The 24787-nt window shown below is 40.7% G+C and overlaps 1 protein-coding gene across 4 annotated transcripts in view; it reads right to left on the bottom strand.

The window, feature by feature from the left end:
* Positions 1-404: 404 nt before the first annotated feature.
* Positions 405-24787, bottom strand: part of kcnq5b (potassium voltage-gated channel, KQT-like subfamily, member 5b) — a 109857-nt gene continuing 85474 nt past the window's right edge. The window contains exons 4-16 of one of the 4 annotated variants that reach the window (XM_019266161.2): positions 24276-24451; positions 21427-21552; positions 19459-19569; positions 17574-17669; positions 16579-16673; positions 14906-14932; positions 12728-12784; positions 10675-10898; positions 8545-8650; positions 6910-7041; positions 6544-6651; positions 5017-5143; positions 405-3950 (exon numbers count right to left, since the gene is read on the bottom strand). In XM_019266161.2, coding sequence (XP_019121706.1) covers positions 2667-3950; positions 5017-5143; positions 6544-6651; positions 6910-7041; positions 8545-8650; positions 10675-10898; positions 12728-12784; positions 14906-14932; positions 16579-16673; positions 17574-17669; positions 19459-19569; positions 21427-21552; positions 24276-24451 — 2669 coding nt within the window. In that variant the 3' untranslated portion in view covers positions 405-2666. The remainder of the gene's footprint in view (positions 3951-5016; positions 5144-6543; positions 6652-6909; positions 7042-8544; positions 8651-10674; positions 10899-12727; positions 12785-14905; positions 14933-16578; positions 16674-17573; positions 17670-19458; positions 19570-21426; positions 21553-24275; positions 24452-24787) is intronic. The other 3 variants (XM_019266163.2, XM_019266162.2, XM_010732617.3) reach the window with 3 other exon arrangements.

Here is a 24787-nt window from a genome sequence, read left to right as displayed (position 1 = left end):
AAGCAAAAACTCTTCATAGAATTTCCTTTATTGATGAATGAGAAGAAAAGTTCACTTGCATTTTCATTACAATACAGGCTTCATAAATCTAACTGAGATTATTACTAGTGTGTAAATATGTGCGCATAATTTAAATAAATTAAACGAGACAGAATGTTAACATGTCAAAGGCCCGTTCTGTGCCCAGTAGCAAAATGATCTCTGAATAAAAAAACCTAAAATGCCTCGAATCAGAACATTTACAAGGAGAGGAAATGAAGACAGTGCAACCATTTCTGTTCAGAGGAACCTAATGCACTTTTCACGAAAATGTAGACATGGAAATGAATATGTACCACAAAAGCAAGGCACCAATATACTGTATGTACTGCACATATTGTAGACTTCATATCAGTTTTCATATCTTTTTTTTTTTTTTTTTTTTACTTCTGATGCAATCATTTTGAACCATACATAGTGATTTGTCTTAATGATATGGCATTCATTCTCAGTTATAAATAGGTTTGGATATGACAACCTCTTCATGCAAAGTATATTTAAATATCTGAAGGAAACTAAAATCCACTTCTTGAACCCAAACTGACCTCCAGCCTCCCTCACGTATATTCTGGTCTTTGATACGGGTCTCCAGAATTCATTGAGGTACTGCTAGGTCAAGGTGATTTTTCACCACTGAGGCTTTGGATGCTTTATGGATAATATTTACCTGCAGCTTGTGGTGCTATATTCATTTTGCTACTTGGAGAGAGCCACTTAACCTTACCTGATGCACCTGATTCTGTACCATGCAACAGGAGTACATTCTATTAAAAAAAAAAAATAATAATCCCACATTACACTGTATGAAAAAAAGCAAACATTGACCATGATTTAAATAAGATCTTCCTTTCACGTAGAAACGGGGTAGCAAAAAGCCAAATGCAATACAAAGTTCTGAACATTTCTTTCAGTGTATCTGTCTCCAAACCAAAACAAAGTGCTTTGCTAAGACACTGTACAAACCGTTGTTTAAAACGAAGAAATGACATTCAAGATGTGTTTCAATCCATGGCTGTCATCAGTTGGAAACCCAACCGACCGGTGCATAATTGATTTGAAAATAAGCAACAACTGCTCCCTTGTTCCTTTCCTCTGGACTCGACCCAACATCCCTACACAGCGTAATGGACGTGGCGTCACAGCTGGCTGTGTGTGTAAATGGACCTTTTTATACACACATGTACGTATATAGGTGTGTACATCATGTGTGTATGTGCTTTGAACATTGTGTACCACATACAACAGCTGACTGTTGGCAGAAGTCACATCGATAAGCGTTCAAATATTAGTTACAACAACACTGACATTTCTCTCTTGTGTCTGGGTCTTCTTGTTGTACCTCTCAATAACAGGTTATAGTTGTGGTTGTCAAAGAATTACAAAATAAGATACAAACCAGTTCAGTTTAACTAAAAAATAAAATCAAAATAAAGAACCAGTTCTACCAGTTTTGCATGTTTTAGCCTATTTACAAATTACTTGTATGATACATACTGTGGCTCAGAAATTTCTTTAACATTGTTGGCAGTATGATATGCAAATCATTAGCTGGCTTCTTAAACTTGCTCGTTTCAAGTAATTCAAGTCATTTCTGTTACAGTGACATAATTATGAGGTAATGCAATGCAGACTTTTTAAAACTATCTGCACTTACTAACTTACCATGCAACTGCATAACCACACAATGTTCATGTAACACTGACAAAAACCTGACGTTCACCGTGACGGATTACAGAAGTTAAGCCTGTTTCGGAAGTCCACTAATATGATTTAGTGTACAGAAATTATTGCAAAAATTAATCTGTATTGCCCTCATTAAAAAAAAAAAACCCTGCAGTTTAGGACCTAAGACCTGCATATACACTTAGTCGTTGTTTGTGGGAATTTTGAAAAGATTGTAGGCAACCAAAATCATTGATTAAGGATTATAATTCATATAATTTGAGAATAGAAAACTTAAGGAGGTTATCCGGTTTTCCAAGGTGGTTAGAATGGTTTGGAAATTCAATAGATATAGTGACACAAACAGAGAATGAACAGTTTGGCATTGGTGAGGTAACATTCACTTCAACATGGAAGCCTGTCATGTGATTGGTGAAATAGATCTTGTATATGCGGGTACATCTAAATATGAAGGCCAATTTTATCCACTTACAGCAGCTGAGTGAGGATCTTCCATAACCGTTAGGTGTCCATGCATTCTTGCTTTGTCAAATGTAAACTATATCTTACTAACTTCAGTATCTTTGACTGAAAACATGCAATGCTCATGCTCTGTCTCACGGTCACACATCAACCATCGACTGTCTTCCAGGACCAACTCTAGTTGGTCTAGTTATTTAATAGCAAAGTCTCGAGGTTTTATGGGTCTGTGTTTCCATTATACAAGCCTTCATCTTTTATTTCAGATTTATCGATCATACTTAAAAACAAAGATTAACTCATGCAATGATATGCCACGTGATCAGCCTGTATGAAAATACTGTGATTCTGATCAAATGGATCAACATGAAAACAAAAAAAAGGACCCCTTATTATATTCCCGCCCTCCCACTCCCCTCCAAAAAGGATAAAAACCGTCTCTTTGAGGTGAGATTTACGTGCCTTCCGCACATGTCGAGGCAAGTTTATTTTAGCCGTACGTGTGGCATATTCAGCAATTCGTTGCTGCCAGCAGAGGGCGAGGATGCCTGACCCTGGGGCAGGCTACGGTTAGAGCCCTGGGACCCTGCCCCTGCTCTGCTCCCTGTCCTCAGGAGCTCCGAGGAGTAGGTGTGGGCCTCAGCAGTCCCCAGTGATAGGAAGTCAAATCCTTGCGTCTCTATCTCCCTGTCGCTGATAAAGAGGTCCTCCTCACCCCATCCACCTCCACCACTCCTGCCTATACCACCACCACTGCCCCCTCCTCCCCCAGGGTCTTGACAACAGCTGTGGGAGTCACTGCTTGTACTGGGGCTTGGAGATGAGAGACTGTGGTGGGTGTCCTGGACAGTCCCCGGGGCTGCCTGCATTAGGTCCTGCACTGACACAGACTTGCCCAAGCCTTGGTCTATCTGGCTGGGGCCAGAGCAGCAGCCCAGTGCTGGTGGCACCAGAGGTTGCAGCTCCAGGCTCATATGTCTCCTCCAGGAGCCCTCCTCCTGAGTGTTTATCCTGCCATTGCTGTTGGTACCGCTCCGTAGCTGCTGCCCCAATCTGCCCAGCCCTAACCCAAGGCCAAGGTCCTCCACCACACTGCTGTCCTCCTTTTGCATCCCTAACCCTCCACAAAAATCCTCCATATCGGGGGATGCTTCCATGGAGGTCGCCCGTGGCAAGTTGCTCGGGCCCCCACTTCGGCTGGGAGGTGGCGGTGGTGGAAGCCTCGCCAGGAGAGGAAACCCTCCATCACCGACTCCTCCGCCCCCGCCACTGCTGATACTGTTTGGGGTGAGGATGGGTGAAGAGCTCTCCACAGCTTCATCAGTGCCACTTTCTGGCGTGGTGGCCTGAGCCTGGGAATAATTATGGTGAGGATGATGGTGGTGGTGGTGGTGATGATGATGGTGATGTGGCAGCGGCGATGGGCTGAAAGAGGAGGACGGGAGGCCAGAGGGAGGTGTGGAAGAGGAGGCATTGAGATTGAGGTTGAGCTCGTTGGGCGGCGCCAGGATGAGATGGAGCCCTCCCTGGGAAAGGTGGGAGCTGGTGGAGGAGTGTGTCACACAGCCTCCAGGGGGAGGTGCTCCGCTGCTGCTGACCTGGGTGGAGCATGAGAGGTCCTTGCTGAAGACAGAGGAGTGGTAGTCAGAGGTCTGTTCCAACTCGAACAGAGGCAGAGAGGCAAGCGTGAGGGCTGATGACGAGCCTTTGCGCAAAACCTGACGATAAATGTCGAGGAGGGAGTCGAGCTTTGACTCGATCGACTGGACCTGTGAGGAGAGACAGGGAGGAGGGGAGTTAGGAGGAAGCATAAAAAGTGACAGTGAGGAAGCGTGGTGTTTTAAAACCTTGAAGTGTCAAAGTTTTGTATGCAGTTATGACATCTATACAGTTTACAATTAAATTTAGGGGTTGTTGGGGAGAAGCAATATGGTTTAAATATGAGGGTGATGGCACAGTCTCTCCTGCATTTATACCACCTGGATATTCAGTTTTACACACAAAAAGTAACAGACAATGTGTGTGAATGATGGATCGTTGGTTTCAGAAAGTTACAGAAGCCCTTCTCGTCCAGTGGAAAAGTTATTTGACTGCAGTTATGACAGTATAATGTTGCTTTCAGCTTTGTACACTCAGATTTGTGGGAGTTCAGCAGCATGCATTATTACTGTATCTACCACAGTATATGATACTGCCACTGGGAGGTGCCAAAGATGGAAGTTTCCTAAATCTACAAGCAAAGCAAAAAAACAACAACAATAACAGATAAATCGAGGTTGTAACTGCTGCCTTGAGCAAAGATTAAAATAACTTTCTATGCCTTAGAGTGAGATGAGGAAAAACTAAATCAATCTCATGTCTGTGCGCATGTCGAGGAGGAGGCGATTAGCTTAGCTTAGCATAAAGACTGGAAGCAGAGGTAAACAGCTAGCCTGGCTCTTTCTAACCAGCCTTAAAGAGTCACATGTAACTCATGATGTTTCATAATTAACAAATCAGGTGTTCACCAAGAAACAGTTGCAGCATTCATTTAAATCAGCACATTTTTCACATTTTCGCTCCATTTTTTGGTGCACAGATTTAACAGGCAAGCCAAGTTTACAATACCACTTCACATTTTCTGCTTCTTCTTCAGCATGGTGAGCGATGTATTAGTTCTCTTTACATTCCTTAGACCTCTTGCATAATTAACTTACCTATTTGTGTCTATTAATACAATCATTTACAGACCGCAGCACTTTAATGGCTCTTTGTCGTCGTGCTCATGGGAAATAGAAATGACTCTTTAAAACACTATTAGAGTATAAAACATAAAACAAGAAGCAGAACACGGACCTGCCGCTCCACCTTACAGACGCGACCCAGCATGCTCATGTCCTCTAAAATATCTCCATCAGACAGCAGCTTCTCTCGGATCTTCTTATCCAGGGGGATCTGTCCTTTTCCGAGGATCTGGTCGACTCTGGAAGACACACACACACACAAACAGACAGACGGACATACAAACACGGGAGCACATGCAAACATAAGTAGACATTAATGATAGGAAGAAAAAAAAGTGACAAAGTAGAAGTCCACAAGGCAGCCCACAGAAAGGAAGGAAACTGCAACAGAATCAAAGATTACTACCGTAAGCACATTTTCTTTAACAAATACAGGCAAATGAAAGCTTAGACTTCCTCACTGGATTACTGCAAGCATCTACCAGCATCTACTGAATGTATTTGTGGATGAAGAGTTTTTACTTGGTCCCAGAATGAAATATGGTATTCCCTTTGTTTCCCTGCTCAATCCAGTGAGGTTCAGTAGAATCTGGTTAAAAAAGTCTCTTTGTTAATGAACAGGGTTAAACTCAACAGAAGACAAGAAAAAGCCAAAGCCATATCATGCAATTTATACTGCCACTACCATTTTGGAGAAAGATATTAAAGCTTTGATGAGATCCTCCAACCAGACTTGTATCTAAAACTGGCGTTCCCTTGAATGTGTGTTTTTATACTTAGAGTGTGTGTGGTTTTCTATTTAATGTGGTCATACCAAACAAATATTAAAAAAAATTAAAAATCACAGACTGGTCAAAAAATTCAAAAATTCCAACACTGGCCTTCCAAAATTAGCGCAAATTCTGAGCTGAATTTCCCTAAGTCTCAAACCTCAGTCTTATCTTAACTCATCACAGTCTTATGTGGAAGGAGGTTGGACAGTTGTCAGTCAGAGGGTCACAGTCTCTGCCCCAGCTGCTAACTGGTATCATTACCATGACAACTGGGCAAACTCCATCTGTCTGTGAAGAGCATGAGATGTAGTTGAAGACTCGAGCATTATTGCATGCTGCAGCTGTATTTACCAGTCACCGACAGCAGGGGTCAGTGTCACAGCAGCAGGTAAGCATACACGGCTTTGAGAATTTAGTGTGTGTGTGTGTGTGTGTGTGTGTGTGTGCGTGTGTGTGTGTGTGTGTGTGTGTGTGTTACGGAAGAGGATGCCATCATTTCTCAGAGTTACCCAGAATGTATCATCAGATAAAAACAGCGAATGCCACAACCAAAGTTGATATATTGTTAGTGTTAAGTTTGTGAACACAGGACAGAGGTGTGTGAGAAAAGAGCAGTGCATGACAGATGTGTGTGTGTGTGTGTGTGTGTGTGTGTGTGTGTGTGTGTGTGTGTGTGTGTGTGTGTGTGTGTGTGAAGAAGGGTTTCATTTCACTTCCTGATCAATCCATCCAAAGAGAAAATTCAAACTTTGTCTTACAATCCAGATTTTTTCATTTTTGAGGGCAAAATTTTGAACTGACTGAATGAGAGGTGAACTGAACCCATGTGACGTGTGACGGACAGGGGGTGGAGAGGGCATTCTGACCCCTGGGTGGAGTTCTTTCTGCCCTGGCTGTAATAGACAGGCAGGGAGGGGGAGGAAAAGGTCTTGGCTCGGGTGCTCAGGGTCTGTGGGCCTACTATCATGTCCAGCCTGTGAGGAAAACACACACACGCACATGCAGACAGAGGTACAACACACACATACATACATACATACAAAATACACAAATATACGCATGCATGTATGAGTGCAGGTGAACGCATACTTGCATACACACACACACACAACATAATACAGATGAATCAGTTACAGTGTGGTCAAACAGCTCCAGAAAGACAGCACTAGTGGTGGAATGAATCTGTCAGCTGTTGTCATGCATGCTGTCATGCAGTCTGTCATCAGTCCTACCTGGTCTGCAGGCTCTTGATGCGACACAGCATGTCCAAGTGACCAGCGGAGTACTGCTCGATCACATCTTTGACATCATAAGGACGCAGAGTCTCCTTAAACTTCTTCTTGGCCACATGGAACTTCATTATCCTGCACAACACAGCGGAGAAACTCACAAGTCAGCCACGAGGGGGAGCTCTTACACAGTAGGTACAGCGTTTAACAGACTGATGCAGTTGGCAAAAACAAATCAAATCATACCTTTTTTTATCTTGTTTTTTTAAAAGGGCTCAAACCGTAACATGTCAACCAACCTGCTTCGTCACACCAGGACAAACAGAACACCTGAGCAATCACTGTGTTGAACGTTATAATAATAGCCCTGTTTTTTTTGTGAATGTACGCACCTGTGGAGCCCTCGCACTAAATTCAAGGCAATCTGAGTTTCTGGGTCCTCAAGAGGAAGGATCAGCAGGGACTGAAGCAATTTAACTTGCGTGAAACCCTTTTTTTTCTATGGCCAGTCAAGCTACAGTATAAGCTTGTTTCAGTTCTTTGGACTTGAGATGAACTGGGAATAGGAGCATGTTGCTGTGATGACAAGAGTTTTAATATCTTCATGACTCGAGGTCACGTGCTTTACTCCCAGTAGAGTTATGTTGTACCACTAAAGAGTAGTAAATAAAACATAAATAAAACATATGTGTTCACATTACTGAGCATTTGAACAAATTGCATTTAAAAATACGAGCAGCATGTCTTCATGCATCAATGCGATCCGTTTTCATTGAGTCACGCTGAAGAAATAGACCCCATATGACTTGAATAGAGGTGAGTGCATGAGTTTGCTTCACTTGTAGAGTTGCAACTTTATCTTGAGCAATGTTGACTATGTACTAAGTATTCCTTCCACCACCAGGTGAGAAAATATGTTTTTTGTAGTTGGTTAATTGGCTCTTTAACCCCAAATATTATTTTTGCATCTTATACAATGTGGATTTACAGAGGGAAACAAAGATTGCAGCTTTTGAAAGGCTGCTTCAATTAGAGTGTGAATTCAGTGAACTCAGTCAGGATTACTCACTGTTGACTCAAGGACACCAAAAAGATCACAGTCAACTTTTTTTTTTGCAAGCGCCCACTATCATCTCATGGGACCTACATACAGCAATGGTAGAACAGTAAAAATGCCAGAATGTAATTTCACTTGTTTCCTTCTCCCATAGAGAAATACATATTTGTTGGTTGTGCCACATAAATTAATCTTTGCATAATAAATGAGCATAGAACCAATGTCAAACTTAACTTTAAATAAGAATATAAACCTATTTTAAACCCAAATTTCTGTTTTGTTTTGATCTTTGGGCTCTTTTAGGGCACATCCTGTGATATGATGACTAGCTTTGCCGTGTGCATATGCCCACTAACTATATTTTTTGTCTCTCACCACTGTATCCATGAGATGATCTAAAAATAACCTAAAAAGAAAGAAAAAAATCTTCCAGTGACTTTAATCCCCTGAGCCCGTTCAATCAGGCAAGCTGTTAGAAGGCAGGGGGCTGCAATCAGGGTTTGTTTGCATGCAACCCTGACAAGAGAAAAAATACAATATTAGTTGGACTGAAGGAGGAAGTTTCATTTCCATTGCCTCACCTGACAGCTCTGATGACAGACTTGACGGATGGCATCAAGTCCTCTACCGAGATCTCACAGTGACAGCCCTTCTCATCAAAGCCGTCCTCACCTGCCATGTTGGAGTCTGCTCCCCGAGAGAGAATACGGGAAATAAGAGCTGTTCAGATTTTATTCAGTGATCAGGCTGCAGACATTTCACATGAATACAAGAATCAGATTACTGTGAGACAGGGACTCTGATAATGTGTTCGTCTGACTACTCTTTCGGGTTTACATGCAGCTAGTGATCAGATTCCTTTAAAAAAACATTTCACTTGCTAATTACAACAGCTGTAAAACATTGTTTTCAATATAGTCAATATAGTAATAGAGGAACAATATAATCCCTTTCTCAACGTCACTTTCCTTTTTGGCCACTTGGGGGTGGGAAAAACACTGAAAAACATATTGCACTGACATATTGTCACATATGGCTACAAAACAGTCTCTGGATCAACATTAGCATTCATTTAGAGTCCAGTATTCACTCTCCTTTTAGCTCTATTTTTGGACTCATACATATGGGGGGAATTTGTAGCTGTTTAGCTGTTAAATGTTCTGCTAAGTTTACCAGCTAGTTGCAAACTTTATCTGTTATCAGGTTATAACACACTGAATATGACTGGAATCAAGTGAGCTGAATTGAGAGTGAAAGACAAAGATGGAGCGTTGACAGACAGAAAGAGAAAAGGTGTTTTGACTGCTGTCTGGAACAGCAGACTAGTAGTAAAGAACAGGTCTCTGGTGTGTCTGCAGATATATAGCTAACAATACAACATGGAGATAATGCAACTCTCTTTATGGGCTTCCTGAGTTACGACACTCTCAGGAGGTAAACAGAGGGTTACAGTACAAGAGCTGAACTGCATAGTGGAGCTATTTGTTCTGTTTGCAAATTGTACATGTCCTTGGATCAGCATTGCTTTATAAGTCACAGCATGTAGGGTCAGCGTGTGCTTAAGTGTTTATAGGTATGAGATATACTGAGTCAATTCTATTGATTATTATGATACTAAGAGAGAGTGAGAGGGACAGGGTCAAAACATGTATCTGCTCCATTAAGATGACTTATTTCACCTCAGATTAAGCCATAACGAAAGAGAAATGTTTCCCATCTTCAACATCTCAGCTAGCCAACACGTCAGTGACATTGAATGATCAGACGGAGCATAACTAACCAGCAAACCAGTTTGGTTTTGGCTGGCTTGGTTAGTGATTCCACTCCACCAGCAGGCCTCAGCCAGCTGGCTGACTCTGACACCCCATATGGCTGCTGGAGCTCACCACCCCCACCTTCCATCAATCCATCAGTCCACCCACAAACACCAACTGGCTGTTACCCAGGAGGGCTTGCCAGGCCGGCACTGCTAGGCCAAAGGAAGGAAGTGCAAAGGACCATTAGCATTCCTCCACTCAGCTGTCTGAATTAGTGGGCAAAACCAGTTCTGGTGGGTTGGATGGTTGACCAGTACACTCAATTAAATGTAGTGAAACTGGGAGATTCAGTTGTCTCACGCTTGGACTTGAAGGAATGGTTTTCTTGCTGGGGGTTTGATGAAAAGGTCAATATCACTCCAATTTATGTCCTTCAAATATTAGGCTATAGCCAGAAAATGGTTAGCTTAGCATGACGACTGGAATCATGGTGAAACAGCGAGCATAAGTCTGTCCAAACATACAAAACAGCACCCCTCTAACACACTTTAATTGCCTGGCAGCCTTATGGTGACGGCAAAACTCCAGGAAGTTACAGTACCCAGCCAAGTCCAACACATAACCCCCTGTAAAACTTTGAGTTTTTACACTTCGTTTTTTATTTTTGATCAAAACCAAAAGATGAAATGTGTTCATTAGTGAGCTTTAGAGGTGCTCATAGGTGGGGTTTTTAAAAACGTTTTGTTAAAGCCAGGCTACTGTAGCTATTTCCAGATCTTCTCATTGATGTCTACACAAGAAAGTGTTGAACTGTTTGTTTATACTTTTGGTTATATGATATTTGTCATTTGTTACTATTCAACTGCATCAAAAAGCTTCAGAATAGTACTGCTAATCAATCCACCACAAAGTCAAACTTTGTGGAAGTGGAAATAATTGGACAGAGTCACCTACCATCAGTGGTGGAGCGTGATTGGCTCTTAAGGCGAAGTGAGGGTCGGAAACGTGTGCGGTCATTGAAGCTCCAGCTCTTCTGGACCTTGGCAGGGCTGGTGCCCTCTGTCCCAGCCTCAGCCACCGGAGACCGCCGGTCATTCACCGATGACGTCTGCCTGTTCTTGATGCTCTGACCTCGAGGACTTGCCAACCTCACCCGCTCCTTGAAGCTCAACTTCTGACTGTGGAGTGAAATGGGGATGAATAGTGGCACAGAGGGGAGTGGGCGTGAAGAGAAGAACAAGAGGGGAATGATGTTGTGAAGAGGTGGAATGACAGACAGATACGACATAAGTTCTCCAAGACTTTTGGTAAAATGTGATTCCTTTACACGATCTTATCATGTCATCATTCAGAACTTTATCTACTAATATGAGGGAGAAGGACTGCAGGACAGAATGGAGAAAGAGCAGCATGCATTGCAGCAGGTGCTTTACATAAAATGCAAGCTCAGGTTAGATATGATTCTTCGACTGTGTGTTGTGTTTGTGCCTTGATGTGTGCATGTTTATTGTCACTTACATCAGCTGCAGTTTGAGACATTCATTGTCACTTACAGCGAGCCGGCTATTGTTACAATATAAGTAATGCGAGAATAAATCCCTTCATGGTGATTCGAGTCCTGCGTCACCCTGTCAGGGTTTATTTTTGCAGTAATGACCGGCTTGTTGTTCATTATCCTGTTTATTACACGGCTACAAAATAATGTGACAGAAAATGTTGATCTACAATAATTTTATTGATTTAAAAGTGATTTTATTGTGACCACTGTGGTCCACCACAGTGTATAATCAGAACTGTGTCCATAGCAAGGGTCTGTTATTCATAGCAGCAGCCTGTTATATATTTATATAACAAGCTGTGGAATGCCGTTATTCTCCAATCAGGATGGAGTATTCAATACAGCCGTATAATAAATTGTTATATTAAACTTAAATTTGTGCTGATAGTATAACATGTTATGTATATGTATATACCCTATAACTAATCAAATTTTTAAACTAAGATTTATTGCTTGCTAAGTTTTATGTGATGTGTCAGGACACGGTGAGGTTATGGAAGAAAACCCATGAAGATTACTTGCAGAAAATGAAAGGGGGAGGATAATGAGATACAGAGAGGAGAGTGGCTGATTCTGGGTCTATGCAGCTATATAATGACTGCATGCAAAGGCAGTGCACAAGCATCAGGCATGGCTCATTTAAAAGTGGTACCGTACATTGGATTGAACATACTTTCACATCAAAGGATAAGGCTTGTATCTATATTTTTCTTTTCGCGGGGAACTACTTTCAGCTGCAGATTAATATACATTTGGTGTTTTAGTGAGGACTTACATTGGCAGGACAATTTATGCGGAAATGAGTTCAAATGAATTAGAGTGGTCACATAGTGGCACATTGTGGTTGAAGATATATCAGACACTGGATACACATTACATTACTTTGCTGGGTTTCATCTTTTCATTGGATTCGTTGAAGAAGAAAATATATAGAATATGAACAGACTTATCTAGTGATTGTGAGTATACAGGCGCATGATGTGTGTGTTTGACTGAGAGTCTGAGATGTGCGGAGTGGAGCATGATATGTAGTTTAAATGCCAACACCTGTAGCTGCGTAAAGAAAAATAAAGAATAGAAAAATAAAAATAAGAAAATAAATAAGGTGGCTTACGACAGGAAATAAAATCGTCTTTACACAGTCAGGAAAAAGCCTACAAATGTTAATTATTTCACAGGATCAGCTACTGAGAATGGAACCTGCTACAAATAATCTGAGAGCAAACATAGTTAAAACCAAAATCACAACAGGCAGAAGTAGCGCATTGCTCAGGCAAAGATCAAACAAAGGCAGATAGTGTATCACTATAAAGGCGACTGGTGTCTCCCTGCAATATTTAATTCACTCTCTGTGGCTGCGCAGCCTCCTACAGATACCCATGCACCAAGAATTAGTCAGCATTCCCAAATAAAAACGTCATGTAACAGGGGAGCAGGAACGCTGTGTACCTATGTTTCCGAGTGGTACGCCTCCTCAGTAGCTTCTGTTTATTACTATGAATTTTACTAAAAAAATCAAGGGGAGATAGACACACGGTGATGTGTTACATGATGCAGAAACAGAGGAGAGAGAAAATATTTACCTTGAACAAGCACCTCTTTCCCTTTGGCCCTTTTTACTTTGCTTTCCAATTACTTGTTTTGTGTTTATGCATTATATTAGCCGAATGCCTGACATGTAAAATGCAATGATCCTTTGTAAGACTGCATGCGTGAAGGCTGTGAAGTATGAAGTAATACAGCAGAGTTTCTGTCTGTGCTTCAGTTTGTCGAGCACTGACATTTAGAAGCAGCAGAACAGAGGCAATTGAGCTTAGTAGAGGAAAATGAACATCTCCAGCACCATTTGAAAAAGGCAGCAATTTGGTGACTCACATACTTCATGTCGATATCCCTCATTTAACTATGTGAATTCAGCTGGGCCATGGCAACAAGTGCCTGAGTCACCAGTGTGAGGCCAGTAACCTTTACACAGAAGCATACAGGTTCACAGAGGGTATTAAGATGTAAAGCTTTTATAGTTTAGTTGTGTTTTATCACCACACTACACTTCTGTGATGTATTATATATAAAAATGGATAAATACATCTAGTTAATGAATAAAGTACTTGGCTGTTCTGAGTGGCTTTTAATCTCCCCTCCAGCTCTGCAGTGGAGATGTAAATCGGGGAGTTGGGGGTTGGAGCTCTCCTCCTTGCTCTTTAGACACTTAAGATTGCGTAGGATGAATTCTGTTCTTGCCTGTGAGGCGAGGCTGATTCTCTTCAATCTGTTTAATTTGGTTATTCCCTTTATTGACTTTTCACACTCTCTGGCTTCAGTGTGTTATAGTTCATATATGACACCGGTTTTACAAACATTATGTGACAGTCTGAGTAATTTCAGGTTGCTGTGCTCGTTCGTAACGTTTCATAACTGCAAAAACACAATATATTACATCACTCAGCCCTCACTGCCCTGCAAGCTGTCCTCCCTTAATGATTGTGAAAATGCATTAGCTAAAAGACTAACATCAGGAGCACTGATATCACACAGAATATCATCTCTAAAAAGAGTATAATAGATACTCGAGGTAAGAGGATGGTTAAAAAAATAGTGTGTGTGTATGATTGCTTGGGTTTGAGTACCTCAGCATCTGTATATCAGAGTTTTTTGGAATGGAGAACAGGTGATAAAAAAGGAAGATGGATCATAGCACCAGAGAGATAAAACAATGAGTCATCGAGTGCTTTTAGCTAGACTCACCATTAGCAGGTCTACATTTCATTACCCACAGCCAGCAAGAGTGACTTTATTCTCTCAGTGACAGTGCAGTTCACACAGAAGTGGAGCAACAGGAGTCTATAGGTTTGTAATGCTTAATACTGTTTGCCATGTAGGGCTGGACGATGAGGAGAGTGTTGACTGGTGCTGATATGATACCTTAGATTTAGCTTTGAATCTACTTTAAAGCTGCACTGCTCAGTATTACTTAACATTAACAAAGGAAAAGAAATGATCATGTAATGTTAAAGGGGTCACTCCTAATGTCCAAACCACAGAGAATTATCACTCAATTCTGAAGTTCCCAGTTTTAGTGTTTTTCAGCTCGTTGTTTTGGTTTACATTAAACTGTAACCCTTAAACCCTAACCCTAACCCTAACCCTAAAAGCTGTTAAACCCACTGTTCCTGCTGCTCAGCAACAAACAGCCGACAGCCAAAATGGGTAACTAGCTGGTGAACATAACAGCTAAAAAATAGCAACTAAAGAGCTGGTATTTCTTCTTTAAGAGCAGGTGGAGAGACCAGACGAGAACTTCCCTAAAGAATTCCCTAGAAATTTGACTAAATGAATGCTAATTTTGCCCCCTGGTTGCTTGACTGTGCTAATAGACAGCTGTTTACTGGGTTTGTTGTACCACCCCTTACTCACCACAAAAATCAACACATGCAGGTTTGAAGAATATAAAGATTTTTTTTTACAAAATTCAAGTGTTCTTATGCACAAGTAGCCGTGCAAGACTTAAATTCAAAGACTTTTGTGCTGTGTACTGTAGTTTTTTTTAGGTTTAATACCCAGCCTTACTCTTAAATTATGGAGCTACAACATAATGGAAGACAGTGAATGTTCAGTGAAACAACAAACCTTGTCGTAGACTCTCCCTGCTCCTTCCTGGAGTTGACAGAGGAGAAGAAGAAAAAAGATGTATTAGAAATGATCTCTTTATAATGCTTCATAATACTTATATGTCAGTATGGACCAGACCAGTGCTTTTGAAGGTTTAAGCTCTTTTTACTACAAATCACAAAGACTTTGTTATGCTATTGTAATTTCTTTTAAATCAATATACACTTTAACTGCATTACCATTCAGTGATTTGCAAAAATAAATTTAGACCTGATGTTCATATATGTTTGTTTTTTTTTAGGTAGAAAGTATACGTGATTTGTAGTTAGGGCTAAAAGCTGCATAAACACTGGTGTGGTCCTCTAAATCAGTATGATAAGAAGAGATTTGCATTAAATACTTTGTTGGCAACTGCTGTCAAAGATTTGAGGGTAGCAACACATCAATCAATAATAAGCATTCCAGCAGAAATGGACCTTAACAAATAGCAGGCTCACTACAAACATGCAGGTCAATGCAAACTAAGGAAGCAAGAAAAGGTTGTGACTGAGTGACTGAAGAGTTGTTCACTGAGTCACTTTAAAAAGAGGGTGTACATTAGAGTTTGTACATTAAGTTCATTATGACTGTATAACTGTGCACTATACACCTTGAAGATGATTTTCCCAATATTTCCAGGCTCTAAGGATGGATTTTGGAGTGACGGCATTGTGATATGTGTTTGAATGTTTGATTTGGACATCAGTTGTGCTGTAAACTGTACCAATAATAAAAAGTAACAAATGGAAAGTGTTCAATATATCAAGAAGTAAGGAACCCTCCAAGTTAAGCCAACAAAACCTTTTTATGTTAACATTACTTGTGTGAGGAGGGCTTTTCTACTTTTAACCAGATGATTTAGGACACATACAGTTATTTTCTCACTAGCTACAAGAGTTCTTTTTGTTTTTGCTGTCTTTCAATGGAACTTCATGTGTCACGTTAGCACAGCTAGCTAGAGCTATCATGGTGGGGGGTGTTGTTTTGGAAATGTGAGGGCGGAGGAGTGCCAGACACAAATCCACCATCATAGCAGTGAGTTGTTTGTAAGTGATCCTGTATCGTGATGTATCGATATGCCAGCCAACTGACAGACTGAGGAGTCTGCACTGTACAGCCTCTAAATGACTGAGGGCATCAGTGCTCAGCGGCCACCCAATTTAAGAAGAGAGAAGTTCAAAAAAGCGTGATTGGCTCATTGAGGCACAATTGCAGTCATAAATAGATACACCACAGAGGGCCAACGCTAAAATTGCTGCCTCAGTCCCTCAAAGTGACAGCAGTGACAGCGATCTCTGGACCACTGAGCACTCAACTGACTTTAGTCAAACACAGAGAGGCTGACGGAGGGATAAAATGTCCATTCCTATAATAGCTTGTTGTTGAGAGACGTCTTTGAAGTCAGCTGAGATTAAAGGAGCCTGGAAATGATCAGTCTTTTTGATGGCCAATTTCATAAGAAAATTAAAGTAAAATATATAAAGTATTTATAATTTCAACAACAAGAGTAAAAGAGATACATTAAACAATAAGACAGAGCAGAAGAAAGTGAAGAGGCTGAATAATTTCTTTTAAAAATTAAAATGTACTAAAAGATGACTAGAGTGGCACAGACACCAAATACAGACACCAGCTGCCATAGTTGTACCTACTTTGTAGGGCTGCAGGTATGCAACGCCTTCAAGTGAGGCTTCCAGGTAGCAATGGAAACCGAGTTCTCATCAGCCGCATAACTACGCCAAACACACTGCATGCAGAATACACAAAACCAGGAAGAAGAAAATAGTAAAAAAATAAATAAATAAAGAAGAGGAGAAACCCCCGACCCCCAAAAAATAAAATAAAGAATAAAAAATAAAATAAAATGAAATACAACAAAAACAAGGAAGAGGAGGGAGTTGGAAGGAAGAGGAAGAAGAGGATGAGGAGAAAAAAAGCTGATTAGTGAAACAAAAACAAACAGGTGTGTCACACGTCTGTGGCTGGGCGGAGGTCAGGCATGGATACATGCCTGTGGGAAGGCAGGAGACTCTCATAGTGCCGCCACGTGGCGTCCAGGTAGGGCCTGGCGCTGTCGGTGGAGTAATAACGCCACGCAGCCTGGTACAACATGGGGGACGGACAGGATGAAGAGGAGGAGGTGACAAAGAGCGGGGGTGGAGGTCAGGAAAGGGAGAAATGGTGAGATAAGGTGGGAAGGTGAGGAGGAAGAAAATGGAGAAGCATATGGGAGGAAAGTAGGTGAGACAGCGGGGAAGTGTATGTGCTGGACAACAGGAGGTCAGCGGCGCTAATATCCGGGATGATATAAAAGGCGTGTGTGGAGATGGTGGAAAAGAAGGAAAAGTGTGAAGCAGACGAGAGGAGGATGGCAGGAATGACTTTGCTTTGCTGCTGTTTGTGAGAGTCTGGAAGGGGCAAAAAAACCCGCCCAGAGTGAGGGTGACAGACTGAAGCTACATGCTATGCGCTTTTTATTGCGTTGTTTCAGGGTTTCGTAGAGTCCATGGAGGAAATAGAGAAACTGGAGAATTATAAAAATCATTTTAAATACGGTTTATATTATGCAGGCATTCAGTATACTTAGAGGCAGAATAATAAACTCTTCATTTTCCAGCCCAAAAACAGTCATGTGTGTCTGCTTTACCTGGATGAGGTAGGCGGCTGGATTTCTCCTTTTCTCAAAGTGCTTCTGTCTGTGCTGCTCCTGGACCTTCAGGGCAAAGCCGGAGCCCAGAATACCCTGAGACAGATAATAACAGCAATAAATACTGGATGCATGTATACATCAAAGACTCTCAAGTATCATTGAGCTGCTGAGAAAGGCACAAGAGCACTAATTAGAACGTCCATTGTGGCTGCAACAAAACAACAGGCGGTGAAATGTTATTTCACATGTTACATATATTCCTACATGAAGGCATATTCCTTTGGCTCCGACACACTGTAAAAACAAACTGGCAGCTGTGGTTGCCAGCTTTTTAATGTAATAAATACAGCATAACTTTTTCTAATATTACAGTAAAAGAATATTTATTTATTTTCAAGGTTGGGGTTTTATTCCATGTTTTAAAATGTTTGTAGATTTTACGATGAAAAAAACTGCCAAACCATTAAAAAAATGTAAAATATTCCATTAAATATTATGGTACAAAATACTACTTTATTCTGTATAAATTCTTTTCAAATGGCATATAAATAAAGGTTTTGAAATATGACTGTGTTTTATTGTATACAGGAAAACACAGTCATGCTTAATGGCATATTTTACGGTCATGGTTTGGTAGTTTTTCACCGTAGAATCTACAGACATTTGTTTTTGCAGTGCACAATACATACACATTGAACATTGACCATGGCCAATCACTGTTGATCACAGTTTAAACTGAAAGATGAGTGAAAAATTCATGTGTTTATGAATTTCCATAACTGTACAATAACGAGTGACCCAACAAAAAGATATTAAGCATGCAAATGCTATTTAGTACAGCATTAGTACATGTTAGACCCTTTATGACTGTGCTTTATGTGTGAGGAATAGTCAGAATGAAGACAAAATTAAAAAAATACACCTCTGTGACACCACTAAATGTATTTTATCTTGGTTTAGATTTCTGCTTGTATGTGAATTTAAAAAAATGACTTTTTGAATGATTCATGATGTGTATCCTCGAGGCCTAACAAACATATTCAATAAATTCCTTCCCTCTCAAACACAAATTTTTGGAATATTTTGAATCCTGCATTATTTAGTATTTATGTTAACGTCGGACACGACTCCAACTCCACTTTCAAGCACTTGAAACTGTAGGCAGGAATCAGAGATGTATAAAGTACTGGAGTAAAGGAGTGGAGTAGAAGTACAAGTGCTATATCAAAGCGAGGTTGATATGAGACCAGGACTGTTCTGTTGGTTTTTTGGCGTGGTTACGGCCGACAGTAACCGAGTCCTGGAACCAAACCGTTCAGCACTAAATGCAGGTTTGTTCAATATCGCCTTGTCATTCATCACGCGTCCGGCTGGACGCTACAATAGTAACGAGTAACGATTCAGCACATGAAAGATGTATCGGAGTAAAAGTATTAAATTCATCAAAAATATGTAGTGCAGTAAAAGTAGAAGTTGGGGGAAAAAATAATACTCCAAAAAAGTACAGATACTGCATTTTAGTACTTAAGTAGTTCCACTTCGTTACTATACATCTCAGGAATGTATATCACATCGCGTACCATTGTCAAAGGCTCATAAAAACATTCCTCCATAGATCCAAAAAAGGTCAAATTTAATAAAAGTAAGAATCACAGAAATTTTCTTTAATCCTCGTATCAAAACCATCTACAAAAAGTAAATATACACTATGTTCCCTTGAGGTAAACCTCACAGGCCTGCAATCAAATGTTAGACAAAACATATTAAATCAAATGCCAACGGTCTTTCTGTGTAAATAACTTAAAACTTCACAAACTGAGAAATGTGCCTGCTTCTCAGGCGCTTAAAAAAAAGAGGATTTTCTTGATGAATACAGACTTACTGCTGGCAAGGCAAAGAACGAGATGCCCAGAAGAGCAAACCCTGCAGACAGCATCCGTCCTGTCCACGTCTTTGGTGTCTTGTCCCCATAGCCAATGGTTGTCAGGGTGATCTGTGAAAATAAATGCTAATAATGAGGCTCACGCAATGAATTTCAGTCTGGAAAAAGCCAAGTTGTATGAACTCATGAATATCAGAAAACTTTTGGTTCTTTAAACCAGCTGACAGAGGTTATTTGAAAGACAAGTTGCTTTTTGGCACCATTTTCTAATTAGATACTCTTTATCGAGGGTTTATAAACTAACTCATTAATGGTTCATGAATAATTCATTAACACTGAATAGTTCAGTTATAATCCATTAATAAAAACAACTGTTCGTAGGTTATTAAAAATCTGTTTTGTTTGTGTTTCTTCTCTTGATGCAGGACACTCTTAAAATTTACTCATAACATTTGTTTGAGGGGTTTTTCACAAATTATGTTGTATTAAATGTATTATTAACATTACAAAGCCTCTGCAGCTTATTAAGCCTCATCAAGGGTAAATTATTCCAAAGGGTTTTTAGTTTTTTACTGCTTTGGGCAGCGTGTTGCTGTGTGACTGAGGTGGTGGCAAATATGAGGTACGCTTCTAGGACACTTCTGAGATGGACCGTGGTGGGGCTGGTGGGGTTTGAAACATTGACTAGAATCTGTCTAGCACACATGGAACATCCATGCCTGGTGGAATTTGGGGGTTAGTGCCATCTCACAGTGTAGTTGTTGATTGACTGTTTACACAGCATGTATCTCAGCGAGCTGAACTTGATGTTGCAGTGTTTGTAATAAAGACACAAATGATTACTTAATGATGGCTCTAACTAATATAATATTTGCAGTATTTTCTGTAATTAAAATGTTCATAACTTTATATTTATATTTAGATCATATTTGAAAGCCACATATATTTAGAGCCACATGATTTGAAAGGATGCCTTCAGGCACATCTCACATATGAGTGATTATACCTGTGTGGAGGAGCAAGCCTGCATGGCTTTGCTTCTTCTAAGCACACTGTGGAAGCCTGTGTTTATTTAGCCTTGGTAAAACAAAGCGCAGTGTGTGTGTGTACTTAAGTCTACAAGGATGATTTGTGAAGACCAAATATTACACCTTTGACTGACTTAAATAATTTGTTGAAAGATGGAGGCAGCGGATCATGTTTTAATAAAAAAAATAAGCAGATTTAATTGCGATAATGATCGTAGCAACGGCACATCAAAACTGTGCACTGAACAGAGCTATTCACATGTGTCCAACAAAAGCCTGAAAAGCAGCATCTACTTCACTGTGCTCACTTTTTAATAGCAGGAGCAAATAAACCTGGCTGTGAACTGGAACTAGCTCTGCCTGCAAAACTCTTTGCTTGCCTTCAGTCCTCTGTCTGTCTGTTTTATCTGTCCGTCTACCTGTACATCTACAGAACTCTAATCTATCTCTGTTCTGGCAGACTGATCTCTGGATTTTCTTTCATTCACTACCCTGCCATGACAGAAGTTTCTGCAGCCATTTGGTACCTTTATGATTTTTTGAGCTGGTATGAAAAATGGTGGTTAATGGAGCTGTACAGAGCTAATGTTCATAGAGGAGCTGTCAATGCTTTGTGCAATAACAAACCAAACAGGAGAACATATTTAGGAAAGATGCCGATTCCAGTGCAATGCAGGACACATTCATGTGAAGAGATAACTGTGCAAATCTTCTTCTGATGTAAAGAAGCGTAACTTGTTGCCCAAGAAAGCAAGCCAAGCACAGACTGTGAGTGTGAAAAAACCCCAGTCAGGGAATCCTGCAGATATCTACCGATCCTGGAGGAGGAGTGATAGGAGTGAAACCTCGTGTAGCAGCTGTTAAATTTCCGTCTAATTTTCCATTTGCAGTTTTTTACTGAATCCTGGCAGGAAAGGCTCAGACATTCATCCAAACTCACCGTTCCCCACCACAAGGCATCAGCGTAGGTAGCAAACTCCTTGTTGAACTTGTTCTCCACAAGGTAGACAAGGAATGAAGAGAAGATGAGAACCAAGAAGCCGATGTACCAGGCGGTTACCAGCTCCTGCGGGCAGAGGTCAAAACTGAGTTTCAGAGATCAATCATGGATTTTGAAAATGCACAACCACTTTAGCGTATGAACATTCGCTGTTGATCAACCTAAATCTGCTTTTCTAGTAACTCTGAGGACAACACTTTCTATGTAATAGAATGAACAGATGATACAAGTGAAAGTTGACTGCTTAGTGTTTTAAATCTACTTCAATCACTGATTGTCCGCTCTGCGGTTACAGCCGGGTGTGAGCTTTTCATTGAGACCTAAATACAAAAGTGCACAGGAGTGGGTACATTATGAATTAATGCCACCTCACAAAGCAGATGTAGTTAAAGATTCTACCTATTCCACCATCTGCCTATTGGTAAGATGTTGTTGGGAGTCAATCAAGCTTAAATGAAGCTCATAATGTGTGTTGAAGCAGGTTAGACCAGATCCAGCATCAGGTTTCCAGCTGGGTTCAGAACATTTTGCTGTGTTAAGCTTCAGGCTCAGGCCATGATTAGGTTTTGTATAATTGTGTCAATTATCTGGGTCCATGTGTGTCATGTGTTGCAGGTATCTGTATTACATTTGCAGGCCAGTCCCCAGTGGGAACATTAAAAGGTACCCAGTGTGTTGCATTAGCCTGGCAAGCTAACGGTCAGTAATAAATTAAAAAAGCAAAAAGCAAAAACATAGCCTCGGTCTCTCTGACAGATTTAGCTAGTAGAAACCGTCTGTTGACAGGTAGACATCTCAGGATCAGGCCTCAGACTTGACAGTACCAGCAGGTTTCAGCTAAGTTGGGGCTTAAATATGAGGATCCGGCTGGGTTGGGGTCTCTGTTTGAGGCTGTGATCATTAAACCACACAGCTCCACATCACATTTACTGCAAATGCCCAGCTTTATTGTTTTACTGTTGGTATTGACCCCTTTAACATTGGCTTCCAATGTAAGCTGTGAATGCACCATCCACCACCACATCCTTTCACCTTCATGTCAATTGATTTTACCCACTGCTGCTATTTGCTCCAGCTGCTGCTCAGTTAACTAGCTAATGGATACTGCAGTCGATACACCCTGTTTTATTGTGTTATTTGATCCAAAAACATGTCTTGTAACTACTTTCCACAGAAGAAATAGTCCCTTTGAAAATTTTGCTGGTAGCACCACAAATGAGGTTTCATTTGCCAACACTTTGGAGGCACAAGTGTGAGACAGATATCTCAGAACCTCCAAACAAAACTAAAAGTATCTGCATGGCGACATATCACCCGAGCTGAGAAAGGTTGTGTTTGTAATTTAGGTGAACTGACCCTTTAAGCCGGTTCAACTGTGTGTGATGACATTTTCTTTTACCTCAGGCTGCATAATTGCTTTTTTGGGGGTAATTAGTTGCACTCAGAATGCACTGGAAATATTTGCCTGACCAGCAACTTCCATGAATCATCTTCAGTGGTCCAAAAAAAAAAATCAGAAAAGGCCTTGGAGAACACATCTTTGCTACGTACAGCTACACTGTGTTACATCATATGACCTTTTCACTTAAAATGTGATCTTGATTATTTGGTTTAAATGTCCAGCTTTGTTACAAATAAATAAAAGAACTACGTCAGCAACAATGACCTGTCCTGGTCTCTACATCTATGGGGGTCATATTGATCTATGATGGAAGTAAAAAGAAGTTGGTGAATTTGTGTGGGTGGCTCTGGAACACAGAGAGGCGAGAGTGAGTTGAGGTAAGAAAAGGCAAGAAATGCCTGAAAAGAGTGAGTTGGAGAGTGAAAGCTGGACTAAACTTTAAGTATTTCAATGCCAACACTAAGACTGATACTTCCACTTCTAAAACCTTTGTTTGTTTCATTGTCTTTCTAGTTAAACATTTGGTACGGTCATCTAATTCAACATTACATTATACTGTACTTAAAGCTTTCCCAAAGATACAAAGAAAGTCAATATGAATATAGTGTTATATACTGCATTAAATATATTATGGATGTTTAGAATGTGTTGTAGGTCAATGTAGGTGGTTTAACTGGTTATGCTTACTCTTACTTCATGACAATACTCATGTTAACAATGTAATGTGATCAACTTATTACTGTGCCTGTAAATTTACTGTAAAATCACAGCAGGGTGGTGAGTGAGCTCAGGACGTCACACTGCTGGAGGTCAAACGGTCAAGGCCCCATTGCTGGCAAGCATCAGCAAGAAACTTTGTCCCTTGCCGGTGACTGTTCATTGTTCCAACGGCCAATTATTTCGAAACCCAATAACTCCCATTGTCCCATTGGACTGAAAGCTCATTTGTCCGACAGCTTGGTACCCACGGCTCCAGAGGCCCATTTTACCCCAAACTACACACTCCCTGGAGATTTTTACCCTTAATATGTTAGTGTACTGCAGAAAAGGTCAGGTCAGATGACCTATCTAGATCATCATGGTGACTATAGTCAGGTGAACTTCATCATGATGGTAACGTTAACATTGTTAAACGGTTGCAGTTTGGTGAAGTTTAGGCACTTAAACCACTACAGTATGTCAGTTAAATATGTAAGTTGGTGAGCGTATTTTTCGTAACAACAGGTATTTTGGTCCAATGGAACATTTTTCAGAGTAATGGGATTTCTGAATAACGGGATGTTGAAACAATGACTTGGCACCCAGTTTCTAGGGATCTCATTTTGCAGCTAACCTAACAACCAACAACAAGTGTGTGTGTATTGTCCATTCATCTGTGGCAGCCCACCTTGCTGTGTGCGTAGACGACAGAGCCCAGAAGCTTCCAGGTTCCTCCTCTGCGGTCCATTCTCACCATGCGTAGGATTTGAAGAAAACGTAGGCTCCGCAGGACAGAGGTGGCGAAGATATTGCCCTGGCTCCCCGCCGACACCACTGCTACTGAAGCTATCAGCACTATGATGTCTGGAGGGCAGAGAGGAAACATACAGTACATGAGTCCTTCACCAAAGAAAAGATGAAATCTGCATCAGTTATCTCATGGATCATCCGTCCATCAACCGTGGAAACAAAACACTTATCATGTTCTAAAACATAGCTGCCTTTAATGAATTGTGTTATCTTATTTAGTATGACAATAATACTCTACTTATCATACAATTATATTCTAAATGTTCTAAATACCATGTATTTTTGTCGACTGTTGAAGACATTTGATGCAAAAACACCCAAATATTGGGAAACAACAATGGTTACAACCAAGATAAAGTGATATGAATAGCTTACACATGCTTATACACA

This window comes from Larimichthys crocea, chromosome I (genome assembly GCF_000972845.2).
Source record: "Larimichthys crocea isolate SSNF chromosome I, L_crocea_2.0, whole genome shotgun sequence".
NCBI lineage: Eukaryota > Metazoa > Chordata > Actinopteri > Sciaenidae > Larimichthys > Larimichthys crocea.
The sequence above is the reverse complement of the archived record's forward strand: the minus strand, read 5'-3'. Positions and strand labels throughout refer to the sequence as shown.